The sequence below is a fragment of the Mycteria americana genome, chromosome 2 (assembly GCF_035582795.1).
Source record: "Mycteria americana isolate JAX WOST 10 ecotype Jacksonville Zoo and Gardens chromosome 2, USCA_MyAme_1.0, whole genome shotgun sequence".
NCBI classification, from domain to species: Eukaryota; Metazoa; Chordata; class Aves; order Ciconiiformes; family Ciconiidae; genus Mycteria; species Mycteria americana.
In genome coordinates, this window is record NC_134366.1 from 149965025 (window position 1) to 149987705 (window position 22681).

General features: G+C 39.4%; 1 protein-coding gene across 3 annotated transcripts in view; it reads left to right on the forward strand.

Moving 5' to 3' along the window:
- Positions 1-17584, forward strand: part of PTDSS1 (phosphatidylserine synthase 1) — a 32843-nt gene extending 15259 nt beyond the window's left edge. For 2 of the 3 annotated variants that reach the window (XM_075494995.1, XM_075494993.1), the window contains 8 exons: positions 1392-1543; positions 3543-3684; positions 4669-4781; positions 6323-6388; positions 10870-10969; positions 12149-12217; positions 12744-12813; positions 14159-17584. In XM_075494995.1, coding sequence (XP_075351110.1) covers positions 1392-1543; positions 3543-3684; positions 4669-4781; positions 6323-6388; positions 10870-10969; positions 12149-12217; positions 12744-12813; positions 14159-14271 — 825 coding nt within the window. In that variant the 3' untranslated portion in view covers positions 14272-17584. The remainder of the gene's footprint in view (positions 1-1391; positions 1544-3542; positions 3685-4668; positions 4782-6322; positions 6389-10869; positions 10970-12148; positions 12218-12743; positions 12814-14158) is intronic. The other variant, XM_075494994.1, reaches the window with a different exon arrangement.
- Positions 17585-22681: the final 5097 nt, after the last annotated feature.

Here is a 22681-nt window from a genome sequence, read left to right on the forward strand (position 1 = left end):
CTTGCTGTATACAGAAAACCTTCTTGCTCCTTTTCCCACATCTGATTTTTTCAATATTTTATTTATACATTTGTTAACAGAAGATACTTTATGACAAAATCATACCAATAATCTTCCACAGACACAGTGTATGTACGTTAACTGTCAAAAATTGTACTGGTTTTGTGGAGGTAAGAAGTTTAGTATGGGTATTTAGTTTGCTATGTGTTTTGTTAAGAGTCTCCTTCAGTATTCCCAGGGGCCTGCTTAACTGTCTTGATTTCCAGTCCACAGCTAACTTTTCTGGTCTATTTTTTGGGTTGCCGTGATTTTTCTTGTAGAATAGAGAATACAATTATTTTCTCTTAAAGGAGAATGAGAGGTGCTGAATCAATTTCTAGCTCTCAGTAAATTATGTTTATATCTTGCCTTAACTCTTGCCTGTTGTCTTCCTTCACTCTATCAAAAGTGTAAACTCACCAAATGTATCTGTAAATACATTTAATTGCCTTACCAATGCCTCGCAGTGGTCTTCGGTTAAGTTGAGGATTCAGAAAGGAACAGATTGCTTCAGAGGTAAATGATTTGTACGCTTTCCAGGGGAATTCTTTAAGGGACTGAATACATTTTGATATATCCAGATGGTGTCAGCTTTTCAGTCTGATGTTGTTTGGTTCTGGCCTATTTTCCAGTGTCTTCATTCTAAATGTACCTTCATCATTAGTGCTTACCAGAGACCAAGTAGGAAGGGAGAGTGGAATATTCTCTTAACTTCTTGAGCCGTTCTGGACCATGTATAGCAGCAAAGCTTGTAGCATCTGAAATATTGGTGAACTCTTAATCTTTTTACACTCACTAAATTTCCTAAAAATAGTAAATGTAAAAAAGAATTTTGAAATAGGACAAGTATTAAGTCCTGAACTCCAACATGTGTTAGTACTGACAGTTGTTACAAATGCATCCGTTCTACTTGCCACATCTTGTTGCTGGTTTAGAAAACATACTTCCTAAAACTATTTAGCAAAAATAAAACAAAGATTCTCTTCAGTTTATTTTTTAAAGCACAAACCACCTTATCTCCTCCAAGAAATGCAGTAGTTTTGCTTGTTCCATGCGTTTCTATGAATGTTCTGTGTATCATCTTTGAGAGGCCAAGAGCTGCATGATATCCTTATGTACAGCATAGCTCCAACAGGGAACAGTGAGGAGGAAACCTCTGATGTCTTGTGCAGTTCTGTCCAAGGCCTTCTGAAGTTAATGGAAGGATGCCCATCAAATTTCAGTGATTGTGGCTCTCATCCTCGAAGTATGACATGTACTGAAAAGCTGATTTTTGAATGTGTACTTAAAAAGTGAATTTTTATGAATTCTGTGCTGTTCCTCACCCAGAATCTTTTTGCTGTATTCTGTAGCTCTTCTTCATGCACCTTCTGCCTAATTTTGCTGAATGCTGGTGGGATCAAGTCATTTTGGACATCCTGCTTTGTAACGGGGGTGGCATCTGGTTGGGCATGGTAGTTTGTCGTTTCTTGGAGATGAGGACCTATCACTGGGCAAGCTTCAAGTAGGTCTAAATTAAAGCTTGATAAACATTGTATTTGATGTTATAATATTAAATTCATTTCCTTGGGAAGTAGACCTTCTTTGCATATGTAAAACGCATGTGGTATAGAAATAGCGTGCAATCTGCATGTGCTAACAGTGCTGTAAATTTATTTTAAATGTTAAAAATCCATCTCATCGTAATGCTACTGTACAGCATATATTTGTAAATATGATGATGTATATATCCTTTTCCTTTACAATCTAAGTTACAAGCATTGATGCCAAATGAAAATACAAAGTAGTAAAGCTGTTTGCATTTTCAGTTTATTTTATACAATTTAAACTTTGAAGAAGGCAGTGAACAAAACGAATTGTAATTGTTTTCTCATTATACAATGTTTTTAAACTAGATTTGGGCTCAGCTTGATGAGGCATTAGTGGGGCAATCTGTCAGTGCTAGTTGTAATTGCAGAAGCAGAATCAGGCTGACTGCACCTGTGCTGTGAATTGCCTTACCCCATTGCTGACCCTCTAAAATAAATGGAGTAACTACAAAATAAAGTAGCATTTGTTGTGTAAAAGGGCAACAACTTGTGGCCTGGTAAGTGTCAGTTCCTAGCTGTCCAGGTACAGTTTCTGCCATAGTATTTTGTATCTCTCCTGCCTTCTTCCCTGCCAGTTGGTGGCAGGCATGGTTATCTGCATGTTACCAATGGTATAGATGAAACAGGATCAAGTACAATGAATTGCCAAATTGCCTTGAGAGGTGGAAAAGGAGCTCAAATCTTGACTTTTAAATTTGTACCCTACATGAACTTCTGTGCTGCTTTCTTTTCTTACTCACAAATTTGTTAATTGCTCTGAGAACCATCGAGCCTTTAGTCTCAATTCAATTTTCTCGTATTTCAATTCAGGAGGAATAATGAGCATTATAGAGTTGATGTTCCCTCTGTTTTTAGAGAGTTCACTGAAAGTTAAAACAGCAGAATATCTATGGCAGGACTAGTCTTTACTGTCTCTGTGGAATAATTTTTCCTCATGTTCTTTTAAATGCATGAGTAGATTTTTTTGGACCTTTAACATGAAGAGGAGCTGCATAGAATGAGAAGCTTTTGCTTGTGCCCTTTTGTTTTTCTTTTTTTGTTGAATAAACACAGATCTTAAAGATTAGAAGGTTCCCCCTAACCTAAGATCCCACTAGCCTAAAAGGACAAAAGTATCAGAAATATCAAATCTGAATCTCCTTTTTTGTCCAGAAGGGCCAGGGAAATAACAGGGTGAAAACTGACTTCTAGCCCCGCTAGTCCTCCTTCAGAAGAGGAAACTCTGAGTTTTTCTTAGATTCCCTGTTCTTTGGATGCTGTTGCTCATCTGAATTAATGTTATCAAAAGCAAGAACCAGTAACACATCTGTCAGATGAACCTCCATTCACGTGCCCTTTCAAAAGGGAATTTAAAAGCCTTCTAGCTTTTAACAGTGTTATCACATCTCTCCAGTAGATTTGCATACATCTAATATCAGAACAGCAGGGGTTGTATATGCTGTAAGTGCAGTATTTTCAAACCTGTGGAGCCAGCCCCTTATACAATTAATGAATCATGAATCTGACAGATTCTTGAAGGATTGATGTCAGTGAGCTCTAGAACAAGGAGTCTTTGGGATAAGAGCAGTGACAGCATACACTAGGAAGAAATATCCTCTGGGTTTTCCAAGGGGATTGCAGAATCACAATCCTTGTTTTTTTCCTTCATGGAGAGAATGATAGATATGTTTTGTAGTTAGTTACTGACTGAGGATGGAGGAGGGTGGGCTTTCATAGCAGAATGCACCCTGACTGAAATGCTTAATAGATTATATTTCTTAATTCACCCTTGCCTGGTACACAGTTGTGTCTGTGAAGATCTTTGCTGTCCAGCAAAAAAGTGTGATTGTTCTGAAACATCAGTAACATGGCTATTACTTTTTTTTTTCCCCTTGCATATTCCTTGTATTTACTCCAGCCATTCTCTTTTTCTAGGGACATTCACACGACCACAGGGAAAATCAAAAGAGCTGTATTACAGTTCACCCCAGCCAGCTGGACCTATGTCCGCTGGTTTGACCCTAAGTCTTCATTTCAAAGAGTTGCTGGAATCTACCTTTTCATGATCATTTGGCAGGTAAGAAATAAATTCTGTGAAATCAAAGCTGCCATCAGCTCAGTTACTTATTGGCTAGAAGATAACTCTAATGCAATGTATGTCCATCATTGCAACACACAGTTAAATGAATTGATAATACAGAATTGGTCAGGGCATTGTTCACGGGAGTTACATGATAGTTCAGGAGTGTAATTACAGAATCTGTGGAAAAAAACTAATGTTACAGATTGCTGTACTGGCCATCAGATTGCTCTTTGCAATTGATACAGTTTTAAAAACTGCTAGACAGTGGGGTTTTGGGTGGTTTTCTGTTTTGGTTTTGTTGGTTTTCTTTTTTTTCTTTCCCATTGACTGTTGGATGGATCACTGATAGTCAGAATTCTGGCCTTGATCCAGCAAGACTCCATAATATGATAATATGTCCCAACTGCTTTAGTACTTCATCATGCAAATGCTAGCAGGCTTCACTAAAACCTAAGCTTTTTTCAGTTTGTTTGTTTGTTTTTTAATTTGCTGAATTTAGTCTTTAAAATGAGAAAAGGGGGGGGGGGGTGTTTTGGTTTGGGTTTTTTTGGGGGGTTTTTTTTTGTGTTTTGTTGTTTTGTGGGGTGTGGTTTTTTTTTTTTTTTTTACATGATCCCTTCTACTCCTCTACCAAATTTGCCTCAGTCATTCATACCTGATTTTGGGTATGAAAGTTATCAGAAGACCTCTGCAGTGTGAATTAGTGTCTGGTCCCTTAATGGGTTTCTGGAAGGAGAGTACATATCATAGAAGTGTCTAGGGGAGAATTCTTTGTTTTACTAGTGTATTCCTTGCTTGTCCTAGAGCAGGAATCTTAGACTCTTTAAATCCTCAACCTAACCAGCAGGGCTATAGTAGAGCATAAATAGTTTTCCTACTGTGTTTTAGTTCCCATATTAATCTTCATACATTTTCTGTAGTAATTCATTAAGAATTACATAAGTTGAACACTATTAACTAACTTTTTTTTTTTTTAAGCTGACTGAGTTGAACACATTCTTTTTGAAACACATCTTTGTGTTCCAAGCAAGCCACCCTTTAAGCTGGGGGAGAATTCTCTTCATAGGAATCATTACAGCACCCACTGTAAGGTAAATTCTTTTTTCTTATGTTTAAAGTAGCTTGACTTCTAGGCACCCAAGAACTGCGTATAGGTTGTGAATAAGTACAGCACGTTTCAAGAGATTTATGCTTTTGCCTCCATGAAAAGCAAAATAATCATCACTTTTCAATAACGTGTATTTTCTGCCAAGTGAACTAATAAGGTAAAATGTATATAAACATCTGTGTTTCCATAGGGAATCAGAACCAGTCTGCTCCATCTTCTATTTGTATAGCATCTGCCTGTGTTGTGAGTTAGCTGCATATGCTATCCTTGAGGACTGCATGTGAAAGTATCCAAGTTGATGAGTCAGATGCTAACAAAAGTGTAGATGAGGAAAAATAGAGCTGTTGGTTTTTCTAACTGAGCTCCTTATTCTGTTTGTCTATAGGAAATAGTAGCATGTTATAACAAAAGATAGAGCATTACCGTATTCTGAGTAACAGAACAGTATGTATGCAGTGTTAACAGTTGTGTAGAAACATTAACCTGCTTTTAGTCGTGCACAGTATTTCATGTTGTTAGCAGTCCCCTTATTTTTACTTTTTTTTTTTTTTTTTCCTGTGACATAGCTGGAGGTAGACAGAATGCACACAGTTTTCAAGTTAGAGGCAGGGAATTTCCCATTCATGAGTAAAGTGACATTACCTTGGACAGTTAAATAGCAGCTGTGCATTGGTTTATTCCTAAAATACAGCTATTAGTGTCTCAAGCTATGCACAGTGATTTCACAGTTAACTAAATCACCTTAAACATCCTATAAGCTCCTGTATAGGTGAGCTTTTAAGTATTTTTATGGCACTTGCCAACCTTTAGAAGTCTTTATTCTTAAACAATACTTGTATTGTTGGATTAATAACACTTGTTTTCCACATCTATCAGGGGAAATCAGAGACAGAGACTGAGAAAAGGAACTTTGGTCCCACTTCTTTGGAATTCCGCTCTCTAAACTCTTAAAATTTAGAAGCATAAAGAGCATAAAGAACAGAGCAGAATGGTCTCCAGACTGTTTTCAAAATAGTAAGAAATTCTACTGTGTTCTTGAGAGGAAAACATGCCAGTGGTTAGAGCACTCGCCCAGGATATGGAATAGCCATATCAGTTTCTTTCAAGATTCAAACCCACATCTCTCAAGAAAATGCAATTGTTAGTAAATTAAAGAAACTGTGCAAAAAGTGAGGGATTCTCTAATTCTTTCGAAGCTGTTGCACTTTGCCTAAAAGAACTGGAGATTCAGTGGAGTGGCAGGAGACACATATGTAGCTTTATTAGCCTACTGGTTTGGGTACTTTCCCAGTCCTTGCTCTCACGATTGTATTCTGTGTTGTTTCAAGCTATTTGATCTATGTGATAATCTGTCCTACTAGAATTGAAGCCATCTGGTAGACATCCAGCATGATTGCATGTGATTTTAACCATCAGCACTTCATTTTCAGTATAGATACATTTGTAACGTAAACTTGTTTTCTAAATGTAAATACTCTGGGGACTTTCAACTTCACTGAAGAATTGTCTTGTTTCCCTTCTCAGGCAATACTATGCATACCTCACAGATACGCAGTGCAAGAGAGTGGGAACTCAGTGCTGGGTGTTCGGGTAAGTGTTCTTGCTGCATTCTTGAAGCACTTGGACAAGTGTTAAGTGTAAGTCCAGCACAGGAACAGGCTTTTCATGAAGCCAGTCCTTGTCTTGTGTTGGTTTTAGTATAAAGAACACTATGGACAGATTTTCTTTTTTTTGCAAGTACAGAGGAAAGGAAAACTCTGGATTTGGAGGTAGAATATGGGAAGTGATGGAATGAGTAAGGAGAAGAACAGAAGGAAGAACTAGAAACTGCTGGATAAAGCTAGGCTCCTTCAAATTAGCATTGGCCTTGCTGCCCATATGCTCAGTCAGGTGAGAAGGATAAAGGTTTTGCCTCTACCGCTTGCCTGTCATTGGAGCAATGTTTACCAGGCCATCAAGGTGGGCATTGCTGCTGTTAGCAGAATCACAACAGAAGACACTGAAACAAACCACGGTTATCAGCTATTTCTATTCTATTCTCAAAGAGGGAAAAGAATAACACTATGAACAATGGTTACCTTGGCTACAATCTCTTTCAGTGTGTCTCTTGGAGGAGACCTTTAAATGAAGAATTTGCATGATTGCTTCTGGTGAGAACTTCCTTCTCTAGATGGCTTGACTAAAATGTACTGTTCTGGAAACCTAAAGCATATGCTATTGCAGTGTTGTAAAAGCTTCTTGTAAATAAGCAGCGTAGTAGTGTCCCTTTTGATTTATGACTTGGAAGCTTACAAATGGGAAAACATAAAGGATCCTAAATCATGTCTTAAAGAAAAAAAAAATCTATTTTAAGAAACTATTCAAGAAGCTAATTTTTGATGGCAAAGATTTTAAATTAAAACAGCCATTTTGTTCTCTTTGTCAAGATTAGTGTATGTCTTATTTCCAGAATTGTCTGAACCATTTTCATGTTTAATAGAAGAATTTATTACTGTTTTACATTGGAATAACATTTCAATGAGCCATCAAATACTCAGATCTAATTTAGAGACAGTGCTCTGGCAAACTTATCTCACCTTTACTGTTAGTCTCAGGGATGTTACAGAGTTTTAGGAACAGTGCTGGGCTGCAAGGCGTGTTTCCAGGTGCACTACACCACCATAAAGAATACCCATTTCTCAACATTTAATTGAGATGCGAGCAGAGCATGCTGCAATGTAATTGAAGGGTTTTCTATTCTTGTTTTAAATGTACCCTGGAGAACATGACACATGTCTCCATGGGTTTGGCTGGGGTAAATATTCACTTCTTTCACTGACTTATCACCTTTCTGGATGGATCTATTACTGTCTTCAACTCATGACCGTAACATCCAGTGGGCATACAAAAGGTAGTAACTCTATTCTTGTTTAGTTTTTCTGGTGCTGAGTAGGAGTTAATAATTTCTTGAAGCCTAAACCTCCTTACTTAGGGAGGATCCCCCTCCTCAAAACATGGATTATGATCCCTGAAGAGAGTCTGTAACATACACTGTCCTTAAAAAGGCATTGGATGTTTTTTAATGATCATGGCAGAGTAACCTGTCTTTCTGGGTTTGGTATGGATGGTGCTTTAGTACTGAAGATAACTAATTAATCACACAGTTAATATGACTACTTAATTTACAATTAGAATTGAATAACCTTGCTCTGTTTGTGCATAAACATCTTACATAATACAGTTACAGATCAACTGTATTAATATTTTGGAGATATGCATTTTAATATAGACATATGACTGAAATATGTATTTAAATTATTTAGGAATTGAGATCTTTATATGAAAAAGGAAATTTTCTCAACTATAGATGGTAATTGTAGAGTCTTACAGGAGACACATTTTAAACAATTTTATAATTTGGGGGGATGAATTTTCAAGTTCTGCATTACGAAGAAAGAAAAATGAACTTCTGTTTCATCCAAGAGAAAGAATGTAAACAATCTTTTGCAAACTGAAGGAAAATATGATGCTGAATATTTGTCTTCTGGCTCTGAAAAATTGTTAAGGATTACTGACACCATCATCCTTGGTTCAAAGCTCTCACTGAACACGTTGATGTAATATATGTCAATAAATAGATGCCCAAATATCTCTTTATGATCACATAACAAGAACTGCAATGGAATATTCATCTACAGTCCAATCTAATAATGGGAAATGTGCATGGAGTAAGTATTCTCCTTGATACTGCTTGCTTCTGTAATCTGCTAGAAAAAAACAGAGCAACACTAGGAGTTGCTGTTGTTTGTTGGAAAAGCAGCACTCTTGCAGTAATTTAAGTATCCAGAATATAATTTCTGAGGGAATTAAAAGCAAGTGTATAGAATATTCATATCTGTGGTGATCAAGCCACTCTTGTAAAGGCACAAATTGAATTTGTAACAGCCTAACCATGGGAATAATTAAAATTAGTGCCTTGCATTAGTATGAAACTGTGTTCTCTGCAACTTGACATATACTGTAGCGTCACTCTCAACAGATGGACAATAAGTGATGTAAGGCATGAACAAGGCTAGTGCAACAGGTCTGCTGGAAATTGCACCATTTTCGTTAGGATGAAGCCTTTCAAAAAGGAATATCTGTTAGGATGTTACAAGACCAAACTTACAGTGTCTTTAGTTCTATTGAGTATTCTTATCACCATTCAGTAGGACACTAACACCTTTCACTGTTAGCAATCTTCTATCTTTTGATTTACCACTTCTTTAACTGTAATAGCTGTCCTATTGTACAATGCACTTAACCCAAGTATTCTTGACAAGAATAATGGAAAGAATGTATAAATGCAGCACAAACAGCTGTACCATTTTTTGAGTCCTTGTAGAAAATAGCTTGTTGTTTTGTTTATACCTCTGAGTATATCATACCCTCATATGTTTGTTTCCTGATGGTGATCTTTCTGTTCCCACTGCTCTAGTTCAGTTTAACTATTTTTTTAATCTGCAGCTGGATCAGTAGAATAATATAAAACCAAGAAAGAAAAATAGTTGGTGACCCAACAGAGTAACACTACTCTCAAGTTTTTACTAATGTGCACCTCATTAATTTGCAGTATTGATCAATTAGGTGTTACTTCCACAATTCTAAATTTTGGCCCCACTCATCATGCTGCAAGTCACATTAGATGGTACAGAGAAAGCTGTAATTTTATTATTTGCACCAGGACCACCTCTGCAATAGCAGTGGTTAAGTCATGCACACATCTTGCATTTTTTCAGCTGAGTCACCATCCCTGGAGGAGCTCAGAAAACATGTAGATGTGGCACTTCATGACATGGTTTAGTAGGCATGGAGGTGTTGGGTTGACGGTTCGACTAGGTGATCTTAGAGGTCTCTTCCAACCTTGCTGATTCTGTGATTCTATCTTTCCTCCCTCTTTCACGGAGGGAGCTGGGTCCTGTCTGCCAGGCAGTAGAGCTGTTTTTGGCAGCTCCCTGGTTGTGGAGAGCACTGGTAGGTAATGCATCCTGCAATGTTGAGCTTGGGAGACCATAACACTTGACCTGATGTTAAGTGTGCCTGCACACATTTGAGGAGGAGCATTCATGGATGTGCTCATGTACAACCTCAAAGTCATTATTGAACAAGTTAAATATTAAACTTTTATAAATTTAATAGTTTTGTCATGATTTGCTTCAGCTTGAGAAGAGTCAATTTTCTACACTTTTGCTGGACCAGTCACATTTCTACACTTGCATTTATTAAAAAGGTGTAATTTTGTGTCCAGGACCTAGACAAACTAAATATATTTCCATGGCAGGTGATGGAAGTTTTGGATTCATAACCCCTTGTTCCACACCAAGTGGTGGACAAGCCTTCATAGCTTTGAGCCTGAAATGTAAATACCTGGTAACGGGTACAGAGCTGGAGATACTTGTTTTGTTTCTTATAATGCTAGAGAGGAAAGTAGATACTGCAATTTTTCCTCTCACATTTCTCCCCAAATCCTGTGATACTGTAGTGTGGACCTGAGTTTACACATAAACCAAAGCAAATGCGTGCATTCTCAGAGAATTTGAAATGCCGTTTCATGTTAATTTTCTCATTAAAATCCATCTGAAGCAAGCAAAGTAGCCTATTTAGAATTGTAGTAAATTTACAGCCAGTAGAGAAATACCCTAGAAACTAGAAGTACTTCTAGTTCACCCAACGGGGAGTCTATTGGTTGTTCAGCATGGAAAAGAAATTTATATCTGGTGAGGGCTGAAGCCCGGGGGTAGGTATAAACAGAAATTCTCTGCTATTGGCACACACTCCTGCTTGTTCTCTGGACAAGCAGAGGCTCATGGAATTGTGAACTGCCAGTTGATCACTTTTTGTATGCTGTTTATGCTGAAGAAAAGTATCAAAAGAAAAATAAATTTCCCAGAGAATTTCAGTGAATGGTGGTGTTGGGGAGGTGTGTGCTCACTAGAGAGCAGTGCTTGTTTAGAGCTGACAATCTGGGGTCTGGGTTGTGAACATGTGAGTGAGTTAAATCCTTAGCATTTGTAACCACTTTTTCCCCCCATCTCTCTTTCATTTACCCACAGGGTTATTGCTTTCCTTGAAGCTATTGTGTGCATAAAGTTTGGACAGGATCTTTTTTCCAAAACACAAATACTGTATGTTGTGTTTTGGCTTCTCTGTGTGGTAAGTGAGATTTCTCATGTGAAATATAAAACATGGCAAAAGCATTGAAAGTATCTAAATAGCTTCCTCTCTGGAACATTGGCAGCAGGGGATCATTGTGGAGGAATGCTGGTAATGAGCTTTATGCACGTCCTAGGAAAAGCAAATGCTAGATAGTTTAGAACACACTTTGAAGGGACTAGAATAACTTTTATTTCTCGACGTAGCAGAATATAGCCACTTTACCAGTGCTTAACAATGAAACAAACACTAGTTATAGGGTGCTTTATCTTTACGAGAGAAAATGTCAGTTTGATCAAGGCTAACTTTGGTGGTGCTCGCTATAGTGCTCAGTGGAAAGGAACAGGAGTTAATGAATAGCATTAATAAGTAATGCATGTTGTTTCACACTGAAGTCTTACAACTACATAAAACAACCCTGCTTTATCAGGCAAATCATTCTCACTCAGCCTGCGACTTTCTGTACTTCAGTGTGATTACTGCAAATGCAGCATGAAATGGCCATTTTATAACAGTAAATGGATGTTTGTCTTGCCAGACTTGTAACTCCAATGCCAAACACATTTTTAATGGTCAGTGAAAAATAAGGCATTTATAATGGGCTGACAGATAAATACTTCTCCCTTCTAGTTGGGAACACAGTTTGAACAGGTGATAGGGAGTCAGAATTTATTGTTCTTTTATTTAGCATGACAATTTTATTCCTGAAACTTCAGAGGAGAAAAGTATTGAATTGCTTCCTGGATCAGAGCACCACAAAACCAAACATGTAACCCAGCCTGAAGCATGGGGCAGGGAGAAGGAGAATTTGTTTTTCTCCCAGACTGGTTTTTCCTGATAATATACCTACAAGTGCCTACCAACTGCCTTTGTATGATGACTGTACAGGATGAGGACAAAAATCGTACTGACAGTGTATCCTGCATGTATGTGGGTGATCTGGATGTATTCTCATGCTCCCATTGAGGATTGGTCTGCATACCTCATGGTGGCAGAATGTATCTGTACCTTGAAGCTGAAGCACGAGTCTTACTCAACCTGACAAAAGATGCAGAGAGAAACAGAGAATGAAAGTCTCTGAATGAGGAATCCCCAGGGACTCGGAGACCTTGAACCAGCAAGGCATTTGGAAAAAGTTTTACAGATTATTTTATCTTTTTCTTCTCCTCCCCTCTTTAGGCCTTTACAACTTTCCTGTGTTTATATGGTATGGTTTGGTATGCAGAATACTACGGCCACCGAGAAAAGGTACTTTATTAAGAAGCCTGTTTTTGTTTCATACCAAAGTTAAAAGCTCCTAGATATTAGAATTCTTTACCAGAGCTAGTATAAATGGGGGTGAAGGGGGATGGTCCAGAGTCTAACTGAAGTCAATAGAAAGAACTCTGAATTCAGCAGGCCTTGGACAGATCCCAAATTACACTGTGGTTTCTAAAGAATGCTGTCCTCTTAGTTACTCAAAATGAGTCTGTAATTTTAGCAAAGCATTCAGGGATGAATGGTTAGCTAATGTTTCCATTGTACAGGTGGAATGCTAGGGGAATATTAAGAATACTTGGTTACACAACAGATCACGTGACAAGTGGTGAGTTCTTATTGTATCATCTATGTTGTACCTTCTAACTAGGAAGGGAAAAGTCCTAAGTACTGGCTGAATTTTTTTATGAGGACTTGGGCCACAGTTTAAATTTACAAGTCTAATTGCAAACAGGAGAAGTGCTGATCACAAGAACCACCAGCATCCCAATGACATGTGTCCTTCTTGGTTTTGCAGACCTTATCAGAAAGTGAAGACAGCCCGTACAGTCCAGATGCTTCCTGGCTTCATTCTAAATTCAGTAGAGGTATTGGCACTTTTGCACTTATATTCTCAAAGTGGTAGCGTTAAGGCTCAGCACTAGGAAGTGAGGCTTGAGAAACTTACCTTGGAGACAACTGGACTTACTTAAACATCCCTGCAGGAGCCATACAGATAAATCATCTGCAAAACTATTTTGCATTACTGCCTTTTTTCTTCTAACTCTTGGAAATGTATTTATTTTTTAATGAAGCAACTGATTTTTTCTGCTGTTATTCCAGGCCATTCTTGTAGGTTTAGGGCATTATGCATTTCATAACTGTTGTGGACAGGTTTTCTCTCTGAACATTGCATGTTTGATTTGAAACATATGGATGTGAATTGTGCTTTTATTCCTGCTTGTTAAGAAACAGTCAAGAATGTGCCCTGGAGCTTGTGTTCTTACTGACACTTGCCTAGTCAATGCACTGCTGATGGTCATAAGCAGCTTTCTCTGTCCTCCTTCAGAGAAGCAAAGGCAGCCTCCTTCTCTGGCTTCTTTTCCCTACACTAGAGGTCAGTTAAGTTACCTGCCTCCTCCATTAACTCTTTAGTGTGGTCTTGCTTGTTGGAACAAATATTAAGATTCACATCTGGAAGTTATCACTGTCAGAGTTTATGCTCCAGGTGTTTGTATCATTAAAAATATTTCTTATTTATCATATGCTTGAAAAGCACCTACAGCAGAGCTTCTTTATATTTCATACATGATTTTTCTGGATGCTGATATTAATTTATTCTCAGTTTAGTAAATCTGTGGATTTTTGTATTTTGGATAAAAATTGCTTGCACTCAAAATGTTTTTCCCATTTATATATGCTGGAGAAATCTGGCCAAGCAAATCTTTCTCTTTCTGTTACTTCATTCATTACAAACTTCAGCCTCTTTCATGTTTTGCTCTTGAATTCTTGTTTCAGTCCCCATTGTTTCCCTCTGCTTTCTCAGTCAAACATGGTCTGTCATATGAAAGACTGAAACCAAGAAATGTAGTCTTACAAGGATCTGTGACCTCGCTTCCATAGTTCTTAATAAAAGAACTATGTTCTGCCAGTAATAAAAATGTGGAGGTTTAATTATTGATGTAATTTAAAATGGAGGATGTTTCACCACTGTATTCTGCTATAGCAAACTTCTGAATTTTTTTGGAGGAGGAATAATTTTGCAGAAGTCTTAAGAATTGCTTTTTTAAAAAAAATAGGCCACTAGATGGAGTACGAGTATCAACCAATTTGTATTAGCCTGAAATAATCCATACTGTAAACACTGTAGCTCTAGAAAGCCTAACTGTCTTTTAGATAAGAGCTTGACAATGTGAAATATATATATGTAGTCAAAAAATATTTATTTCTCAGCAGGTGCTGACAATAGTCCACCAAAACATTCAGTCAATAGTGAAAGCCATTCATCTAGAAGGAGGAATCGGCACTCCAAATCAAAAGTAACGAATGGAATTGGCAAGAAATAAGAATGGTCTCGGAAGATATCCTACGGTGTGACCAGAGGTGACAAAGAAAATCAGACCTGGCTCTGAATTTCCAAATAGAAGATTGATTTTTAAATTTAAAAGTTTAAAAAAGGAGGTGTTGAAGAAAAGGATGATCAAGATGGAGCCACCAGTGTAGTGCAAATCATTGCCTGCTGACACTTGCCATTCACTGATTTAAATCTAGTTTCTTCAACATGTGGCACCAAAAGTTAATGAAGAGTATGCTGGAAAGAAAGTAATTTTGTCATAGCAGGTACACTCTGTTTTGTGTTCAGGTGTTGCAAGTGCATTTTTAATATCTTAGTTGAGGACTTAAACACAAAGGTTAGTAAACTGATAATCAGTTGGCATAGTTGGTTGGATTTTTTTTGTTCTGTTTTACTGTGGTTTTGTTGTTTTCTAGAAGAGTATGCAATCCTTTGACTAAAAGCAACTCTGCCCTTTTTTCTGTCTCACAACTAAACTTTTCTATACAACAGTTAGTAAGTATTTAAAATTTCCATACTTGTATCCATCTGCTTGCTTTTATGTAAAGGCTCTTTAGACCTGGTGAAAGGGTTTTACCAGAGAAGAAATGGGTCCAGGTTTCTTGTAAAGGATGCGAAATTGATCTTCAAACACAGTTCTTTTGTTCTGCATTGTCCTTCTGCTTGACTGTTAACACATTTGATTTCTTCTAAGTTTTTAAAATACTTTTATAAAAACCTGTTGCAAAGTAGAGGTCCATGCTTCCTGCCCTCAGAGACAGATGTCATATCATTTAGTTGTTTTTCCTCCTTTACTGGAGTGTGTTTTGCATCTTCAAGTGCAAATATGTTATTTTTTCAGCTGTGTCACACTGTGTACAATGTTCCTTCCCACTCCCCTCTAATTTGCCTCTGCCTCAGCTGGAACCAGAAATCCCAGTGTCTTCAGCCCGATAGCAGAAACTGCTTTGAAGGCTCTGATGCCCTACTAAGCCTGGTGATAAGGCAGTTTTTTGCTGAAGTTGAGTTGCTTACTACTTCCATAAACATAATTATTTGTGAAGGCTTGCTGTAGTCTTTGGTGTCTGAGAGGCAGCATGATATACCATTGCTTTGGTATTTCCTATCATGCAGTCAGATACCCAACAGCAAAGTCACTCTTTCTTGCAGGTTTTTTTGTGTGGGGTTTTTTGTTGTTGTTGTTTGTTTGTTTTTTAAAATGTATTAATTCTGACATCTAGCAAAGTGGATAATTCTCCAGCAGTGAACATAATGATTAAGTCAAGAGGTAAACAATCAAGAACAATCAGTTCCTGTATTAAGTGATCAAAATGTTTTTGTGCCAATTAGATTTTGGGATTCATGGGGTTCAGAAGGGTAGATAGCTTAAGCAAGGATAAGTAAAACCCATTAGTCACTTAGTCTTCATAAGAAAATGGGATTTCCTTTTTCTTTGAATAATGTTACTGTGATTTGCCACAGGCTAAGTACTAAAAAAAAAAAAAAAAGCAGCAGAGACTTTATACAAGTGTATGATACTGTAAATAGAAATAAGTATCCTGTGTAATCCATTAATTCCTATGTGCCACAAATTATCAATGTTCTCAATGCACTCAAGTGTTGCTGCTGAACTCCTCAGAGGCCCTTCATTTGTCACCCCCCTTTTCAATCAAACACAAAGTGTACAACTTGGGAAGTAACATAGTAGAAGCTGCTATATCATCATTGCTAGAGTGACATTAAATGTTACATGAGAAAAAACGTTAGGAAGACTCAGGCTTTCCTACAACTACTTGGTTTTCATTCATACTATAGCAATTCCATGTATTGCCTCCTGATTTGTAATGTACTATATATTGATGAATGTATTCGTAGATTTCTTTGGATACTGAGACTTGTTACTTTTTTATTTTCTTGGTTAATAACTCAGTCTGTGTAAGACTGAAGAATGGCATTGTAAATTTTCTATCAATTTAATACCAAAGCAAGAGATTGGAAGTCTAATGGTTTAGATATTTTAAGTACTGTGGTTTTCAAAGGTGGGAGCCTGTTTTGTACTTGTGAGGTGTATACACACCAACTATGTATACAAAGCTTACCTGTGTAAACAGATGCTGAAGTACAATATCTGCTTGTGGGGACAAGAACACATTTTGTAAATGCAGACCTGGTGCTTACACTGCTGAACTGCACCCTAAAAATATTGGAAAGGCAAATATGAAGTGTCATCTTGTTGGAAGCTGACTTCTGTATGCTATTACAACAGCTTGGCCTTGAAGAAATGTTGTTTGACAACACCTTTAAAAATACTACCCATGAAGTCTTTTTACTTTAATTTTTTGTGTTTGGGTTTTTTTTTTTGGTTGGTTGGTTTGTTGTTTTTTTTTTTTACTACTTTAAAAGAGGGATGGCTAGGAAGAGAGGAAACTTAAGTAAACTATTCAAGTCCTGCTTGGAAAATGGCACTTTGTGTCCTCTGTCAGCAGTTCTGGCTGGAATTCACATGTGTTCTCACAAGTCCTCTACTGACTGACAACTGTGTTTTCAGCCCCATCGTTTTGGACATGAGCTTTGCACTGGCAGGCATTGGAAAGGTGCTTTTGATCACTGCTGTAAAATTAGTGATCTCAATTTTATCATTTACTGCGCTATTGCTGAATTCTGTATGTGTGTAACACCTACGATGACAAATCACTGAGCTGTTTAGCAACAAGTATCCATGTATGAGTTCTGCTGCTTGAACAGTATTTTGTAACAGTCATGGATGCACTGTCCTGTTTTTAACTACTTGTTCTGTCACAACCTCTCATTCCTACTTTCCTGCTTCTGGTGTTCTTTCCTTTCTCTGTCCTCTAGTGATCTCCCCTGCTCCTATGGAGAGATCTGAATTGGCCCTCCAGAGGCTGTCCATCACTGATGTCAGTCATTGAAGGGAGGCTAATTCAGGGCAGCATGGTGTAAGCAGAGAGTAGTGGCAAGAACTTTTAGTAGTGGATTGAATAAAAATGGAAAGTTTTAAAATGCAGGTATACACTGAACCAGAGCTAGCCTTGAGTACTGGATTCCAGTATTAAAGTTGCTGCATAGATCATACACCACATCTAATTAAATATTTGTAGTGTGATTTCAACCAGTGCTTTTGTTACTCTTCTGTGAAGATCATAATTTAATGTTCCAGCTGTTAAAACTTTAATATTTTTTACTTTGTTATCACGAGAGGACACAGATGTTACCATGTATTTAACAGTTTTTGAATAGGCTTGCTCTGTATTGATTGCAAAGTATTGTACTTTGCAATAACTCAGTAAATCAACCCGTGTCACCAGTATGTGTGTTTGTCTGTACCTGCAAGGCATAGGAAATGATTACATACTGCCTGTAGAAGCTATTACATTTTATTCTATGTAATTGCATGCTGAAAAATGCAGTGGTTCCCGAGCAGCCTACAGTGCACACTAAGGTTTTGCTGTAATTTATTATTTCAGAGCAGCATTTCTGATAATATGAACAGATATATTATGCCTTCTGAAGTTTCTCTAGTACACAGGATAAGTCTTGTCTTAAGTTTAAGTATTCTTTTTGGATTTGTTTTACTATTGGATGGGTTAACCTTTGGTGGGCGGCCCACCAAAGCTGCTCTATCACTCCCCTCCTCAGCTGGACAGAGGAGAGAAAAAGTAACTGTAAAAGCTCGTGGGTCGAGATCATTCACCAGTTACTGTCACAGGCAAAACAGATTCAACTTAGGGAAATTAATTTATTGCCTATCAAATGAGAAATAAAACCAAATCTTAAAGCACCTTCCCCCCACCCCTCCCTTCTTCCCGGGCTCAACTTTACTCCTCATTTTCTCTACCCCCCTCCCCCTCAGCGGCGCAGGGGACGGGGAATGGGGGTTGCGGTCAGTTCATCACATGTTGTCTCTGCTCTTCTTCCTCCTCAGGGGGAGGACTCCTCACACTCTTCCCCTGCTCCAGCGTGGGGTCCCTCCCATGGGAGACAGTCCTCCATGAACTTCTCCAACATGAGTCCTTCCCACAGGCTGCAGTCTTCCATGAGCTGCTCCAGTGTGGGTCCCTCCACGGGGTGCAGTCCTTTACGAACAGACTGCTCCAGCGTGGGTCCCCCACGGGGTCACAAGTCCTGCCAGCAAACCTGCTCCAGCCTGGGCTCCTTTCTCCATGGGTCCACAGGTCGTGCCAGGGGCCTGCTCCAGTGTGGGCTTCCCACAGGTTCACAGCCTCCTTCAGGCACCCATGTGCTCTGGCATGGGGTCCTCCATGGGCTGCAGGTGGATATCTGTTCCACCGTTAACCCCCATGGGCTGCAGATGGATATCTGCTCCACCATTAACCCCATGGGCTGCAGGGGACAGCCTGCCTCACCATGGCCTTCACCAGGGGCTGCAGGAGAATCTCTGCTCTGGCACCTGGAGCACCTCCTCCCCCTCCTTCTTCACTGACCTGGGTGCCTGCAGGGCTGTTCCTCTCACATATTCTCACTTCTCTGTCTCCAGCTGCAATTGCTGTAGCACAGCAACTTTTCCCCTTTCTTAAATACGTTATCCCAGAGGAGCTACCACCATCGCTGATGGGCTCGGCCTTGGCCAGCAGCGGGTCCATCTGGGAGCTGGCTGGCATTGGCTCTGTCAGACATAGGGAAAGCTTCTGGCAGCTTCTCACAGAAGCCACCCCTGTCGCCCCCCTGCTACCAAAACCTTGCCACACAAAACCCACTGAGTTGCAAGATGGTCTCAGGACAGACCTTCAAAGAAGAAATGGGACTTCCTGTGGAAGAACTGTAAGACAGGCTATTAGCAAGTGAGCTTCTGCCAGTATAATGGTGTCACTGAATATCAGAAACACTTTGCTTTGGCTCCCACTGCTGCCACAGTTTCCACAACAGCAGTTTCCAGTTGTTCTGATACTAAAACCTGATTGTGAGCTGTTCATTGCTCCTCTGTTGCTGTTGGCACTAGTCTGATGTCTAGTGTGTAAAGAAGCTTGGCTTTCCCTTTTCTCCTCAGTTCCTTCTCTCTACAGGCAGTGAATACGGGGACTTTGTGCCTTGCTGGGAAGGGCTTTTCTTCAACATGACTTATCTTTTTGAATACTAATTATAGAGAGCCCATAAATTCTGAGGTTGTAGTTAAAAATACTGGAAAAAACCTGAAGTGTTGGAAGAAACTTCCTTTAAGAAGCAACACTTGAAAAATGTGCTTCTTTGTAAGCACGGGGCGCTGCTACTTTTGAAGGATCGCTCCTCGTTTTGTGTCTTGGTAGTTGCTGCTGTGGGTGGAGCTGTAATCAGCAGTGTCAGGGTAGGGTTAAGTGGTCCGGGCGGCTGCGTTTCTGCTCCGTCATCCTGTGGCACAAGTTGCACGCCATTTTGATAATGTGGTTTGGCACAGACTGGAAACTAGAGCCAAAAGTTGGCATGGTACTGATTGAACTAGGTATTGGTGTCCATGCCTGCTTTGATATGTGGAGTTCATTCAGTTTTTGTCAGTGGCATGGAAATTTACCCTGGAAGCGCTAAACCAGTTCTCCCCCATATGCTGTGCTTGAGGAACTGCTGTTTTGGCTTACTTTTTTCCTTGGGAAAGGAAGAGGAGCACAGTGCTCTTTTTTCCAGATGCCTGAGCACTCACGTTCAACTACATCCTGATAACATGCCCATAGGCCTAGGCACTACTCTCCTGTGCCACTGTTTTCCACTGGTATATCTCATCTGACCATGCTGGACCACTAAGGACTACACGATCCCAGGCTGGGGTTTAACCAGAGGTTTCTGAGCTGATTTTAAGCCTCATGTGCTCAAAATGCCTCCTGCAATATTCTGTCTCCCTCCAGGTCTGCTCAGCCTTCTTATCTACTCATTGCCACCACATAGTTTTGTTCTCTGGAGCCCTGGCAGGGACTGGTCCTACTTTAACAAATTAAGGTACTTGCCTAAAGGTGCAGTTTCACAACTGGACAGAAATGTGTTTTGGACAAACACACACCCCCCATTACTCACTTTGCTTTTGCTTTTTGCGTGGCTGGTCAGGAATTGAGAATATACGTTGTTATTCCAAGAAAGTGGGACTAGAAAGCCACAAGCTCTTCATACGCTGGGCTGAAAGCACAAGGACAACCAGACTGCTAGCTTACGCCCAACAAGATGCATGGTCTGTTATCTGTATCCCTGCTCACTCATCTATCAATGCTGTAGCTGCAGGTGTGCCTCGCAAAGGAGCAGTCCTGCTGCCCTCAGCAGTCTAAATTATATTATGGTAAAAGCAAGTGAGTTTCAACTTCAATTCAGAAAAAAAAGAAAGGCTGGGAAAGAATGTAAATTGTAAGCATTGAATTCCTATAATCAGCAACAGTGTAAGTGCCAGACTATCCTAAGCATACACATGGGTTTAATTTTCATAGTTTTCATGGCTCTCTGTTAGCAGATGATCACGAAATAACTGGATGTCTTATTTAATGTTTTTTGGAGTAGGGGAATTTACAACAGTAGCATTCCTGTGGATGTTATCCAAAGTATGTTCCACAACTGCTGTGCCCTCCAGTTCAGTATTTCAGTGGTTCTTGCTTAAAAAAATGCATAAAATACTTGTGTGTATGTATATATACATAGATATCTACCAGATGAACTTTCTCATCAAAATGCCCAGGGCCTGGTTGAGTGTAGTCTCTGTGACAATGACTGCTGTGCGCTGGACATTTGGAAGCATCCAAGTCGGTGTGTACCTCCATAATGTTCAGGACAATTGGGCATTAATCTCGGCTGCAGCCCCTAGGTGATGCTGTAACACAAACACACAGAGAATGGGACCTGGATTTTCAAACGTTGCTTCTAATTTTGGGCTGCTGGCTTTAGCCACCCTGGCTCAGTTTTAAAGACTTTATAACTCCTGTTGACTTTAATTACATGTGCCGTACACTGCAAAGTGCCCGTGTTGTCAAACTTGCTGCAGAACAACAAAAGCAAAATAAAATCAAATTAGTAGCTTTGAGGAGGCTTTTAATTAAAATGTTAAATGATAGCTCTAGTCTTTGCAGAGCAAGAGCAAAAGACTTCTATTTTGGTTTCTACCAAACACACAGACTACCAATTTGTTGTCTAAGCGTCCTGGTTTCAGTGCACATTTGAAGGGAGCGCTACTCTCTCCAGAGGATCTTCGGGATGAAGCTCTGGGCAGGGTTCCTCTGGCGTTCCTCCTGTTCCCGCTGCCCTTTGTGTAGGGCATCGGGGTGGGACAGGGTGACCGCTGTTTGGAAAGGTGGTTCGGGTTTTGCTCCCAGGAACTCAGCTGGAGCAGGCCACAGTCTCCAGTGCTGCGCACTCACCTGAGTTTCTGGCTGTAGCAATGAAGCTGTGAGTTTACCTGCTTGGTCAGTTGAGGCTGTCCCTCATCCCTGCCATCCTGTTTGGGAAAGGGAAGCCACTGTGTGCAGATTATTATTGCTTCATGTCTTTATGTGGCTCAGAGTTTGGGATGGTTCGGTGTGTTTCAGTAGGTGTTCAGAACTTCATACCATCTGGAAAGAATTCCCATTTTTTTCCAATAAAAGCCACTGAGCATTTTTTTTAAGATTTGGAAAATCCTGTTAGTCACAAACCTCAACAGGGCATCCAACCTGTAGCAATTACTGTGACTTCTGTCTGTTAACACTGATATGTTCCTATTGGCTTAGGGGAAAAAAGCTCCAGATCATTTAACTTGTCTGTGGCCAGCTGAGAGAAGAAATTGCAGCCCTCATTCCTTGCAGGAGGAAACACGGTGTCCTTGCTCTTCTCAGTCTGGTTCTGTACAGGGTCACCACCAGTAGAAACCTGTGTTGGTTTTGTTGTAGCCTGACTTCAGTACTTGCTCTCACAAAACTGTTACTGGAGAGCAAAAAAAACCACAGTGAAAAATACCACTAAAGGAAACATACTTCCATTAATCAAATAAATAATCTGGAAGAAAACCAAGACCTTTTATTAAATTAGCTGAGACATTTAGGTTTGGGTTTTTTTCCCTATGTACGTGCTGTAAGAGCAGTAGGTGACGCATAATGATGCATCAACTTTTTAAATATTCTTATTTAAAACTTTTTGCAACTTTTTAAATATTCTTATTTCTGCCCATTTGCTGACTTTGCCATATTTGGATCCCAAATCCGGATCTGCGCATTCCATTTGCCCACACTTAAAATGCATTTGGAATAGCAGGACAGAGATTGGGGTGGAGAAACCAGATAGAGCTGAATTGCAATTTCCTGGTGACGTGTTCTCTAAACATCCCAAAATATCTCTCAGGGTGAAGTGTTCCACTTGTTGACTTCAGGTTTCGGCAGCACACGCTGTTCATTCACTCCTGGTGCCTCTCACAGGGATAGTAACATGATTACCAGTAATGATCTTTCATGCTGTAGAGTTTTCTTCTC